Source organism: Leptonychotes weddellii, chromosome 2 (genome assembly GCF_054177405.1).
Source record: "Leptonychotes weddellii isolate Sample4059 chromosome 2, ASM5417740v2, whole genome shotgun sequence".
Taxonomy (NCBI): domain Eukaryota; kingdom Metazoa; phylum Chordata; class Mammalia; order Carnivora; family Phocidae; genus Leptonychotes; species Leptonychotes weddellii.
Genome location: NC_138370.1, coordinates 72,292,572 through 72,294,776, shown reverse-complemented (window position 1 = coordinate 72,294,776; position 2,205 = coordinate 72,292,572). Strand labels below are relative to the sequence as shown.

At 41.5% G+C, this 2,205-nt stretch overlaps 1 protein-coding gene across 1 annotated transcript; it reads left to right on the top strand.

Moving 5' to 3' along the window:
* Nucleotides 1–509: 509 nt before the first annotated feature.
* Nucleotides 510–1,642, top strand: LOC115944176 (pancreatic progenitor cell differentiation and proliferation factor-like). The gene is made up of 3 exons (XM_031038699.2): nucleotides 510–532; nucleotides 1,347–1,504; nucleotides 1,542–1,642. Exons 1-3 carry the CDS (start codon nucleotides 510–512, stop codon nucleotides 1,640–1,642), a joined length of 282 nt encoding a protein of 93 aa, XP_030894559.2.
* The last annotated feature ends 563 nt before the right edge of the window (nucleotides 1,643–2,205 follow it).

The window sequence follows — 2,205 nt, the reverse complement described above, 5'->3', positions numbered from 1 at the left end:
AGAGAGCATAGCATTTGTGAGATACTTTTGTGTATATGTGGGTGGGGTACAAGAAGAGGAGAAAAAGGGGGAATAGTCTAAATCCATATTCTCATTGTTAGAAAAGATGGGGTTTAAGATAAGTGATGAGACAGGGAGAGCAGGAAGTCAAGTTGATGACTGAGAAAAGGTCCCATGGGAGGAAGTGAAAGCATCAGAGTCTGAACTCCCATTTCCTGTCTTCAAGTTCTGTGTTTTTTCCCCACTACATCACAGTTCTGGAAATTCCTATCTACAATTAAAGTAAGGGAATTTAGGGAAGACTTGAATTTTTCCCTGCTGTGAGAAGAGCTAACTGTTCATAGAAAACCCAGAGTGCCATTCTTTTTTGTGGTTTGATGTGATTGTGTGTGGCCAATACATGGCTCAGAGGCAGATATGTCTAAATTTGTTTCTGATGCTTCACGTACTCTGTTTTAGTAACGAAAGAGAGTTTCTTTGCTTTTGCTCAAAGGATGAATGCAGCCATCATGGCTTATAGGATTTTGCAGAGGTTTGTGAACTCTGTTGGAATAGACTTTATTCATAACAACACCAACTGTGAAATAAGCATTGCACTATTTTGTTTGGAAAATTAGAATTTTGTCTATGTAAAATAGATATGAATCAAGCACAGGAGCTAAAAGGTTGAATAGAAATGATGAAAATATTTCAGACTCAGATGTTTTGGAAGATTTTAAAAAGATTTTTGTTTTGTAGAAATCCAATTTTGCCACATTACTGAAAATCAAGAGTATAATTAAGCCAGTTAACATTTAAAATCTGATTGGATAGAAGTTTTTACTCTGTTAAGAGAGATATAGATACAGATCTTCCAATTATGTGCTAATAATTAAACATTATCAACTGTTGATAAAAACACTTTGTTGAAGGAACTCTACTTGACCATACTTCTTTCACTACATCTGAATTATTTTCTATACAAGAAAGTAGTAAAATTATACATCTTAAAAGTACTTCATGTCAAACTGTCCTTCCCTAATTGGTAGATGTCAGAAAGTTTTACATTAGTGATTAAAATATAATATGTGCATATTCCTAGACATGCATGGATGCACTTAACATTTTTGCATATTTTTTCTGGACAGTGAGTGAGATGTTATAAACTGGAAAAGAGAAGATTGAGGCAAATTAATGAGCTTATACGACTTGTTGAAGTTTCATGTCAAGACAGTTTGTTGACCCCCTGAATGTTTCGGTAGTGGAGCGGCCCTCGGCGTCTCCTCTGCAAAGGGGCTCCGTGGCCTAGCATCTGTCCGTGCCACCCGCAGTTGCGCAGTGAGGCCCAAGAGGGGTTGCCACTGAAGTTTCCAGCATCCCACAAGAGACAGCAAGGCAGCCATCCCCTCCAGCGGCTTGCTCGCAGCCACCCATGACTATTACCGGTGTCGCCTGGGTTCCACTGCTAGGAACAGCCCCTGCGGAACTGCGGAGTATCCTGGGGAAGCCATCCCTCACCACCCGGGTCTCCGCAAAGCCAACCTAGGGCCCTCCTGGGCAAGCTTCTTTTCCGGGAAGTCCACTCTTCTGTTCATGGCTACAGTGTTGGAGTCTCCAGACTTCTTGGAATCTTCCTGGGCCTCCAGGGCACGATCACCTGTGACTTGGCTCTGGAAGCCACGAGGAAGCAGCCTGGTGGCTAGCCTGGCAAAGCTGACGCCAGGCCCCAGTCCTGAGAGGTCACCACCAGGCTTCAGGAGGCACTAGGCTCATCAGAGCCCGACCTCTTCTCCTCCTAGACTCGGCAGGCTGAAGCAAGCAGAAACAGTTGGGTTTTTTAATATCAAAATAGCAAAAACACCAAAAAGGAAATTGAGAGAACCCTGCTCTGTACTATCCAAGCCATACACAAGCCTTCCTGACACCCTGTAACCGTGTGCCTTGCAGCAAGTGCAAAATAAACTCCAAGCAGCCAGTAAAAAAAAGAAAAAAAAAGTCTGTTGAAGACTCCTATAACTTTTTTCTTTAGTCCAGGAAAATGCAGAATATTTGCCACTTTTTTTTCTGAGACTTGTAAGTGTGACACAAACATTAGATTTATATATGTCTTTGTACAGTGGTGCAGGACCATAAAAATTATGATTGTGCAAGTTGACTTGTGCAAAGTAATCTTAATAATCGGGGGAAAAATTGTGATTGTTCCCTATGGGATCTTTAACCATTTCT

Coding starts and splice junctions, on each gene's coding strand:
- LOC115944176 (XM_031038699.2), top strand. CDS start 510: ATGGCTTATAGGATTTTGCAGAG. Junction 533..1,346: donor GCTTATAGGATTTTGCAGAG/GTTTGTGAACTC, acceptor TTGCCACTGAAG/TTTCCAGCATCCCACAAGAG. Junction 1,505..1,541: donor AGCCATCCCTCACCACCCGG/GTCTCCGCAAAG, acceptor CTCCTGGGCAAG/CTTCTTTTCCGGGAAGTCCA.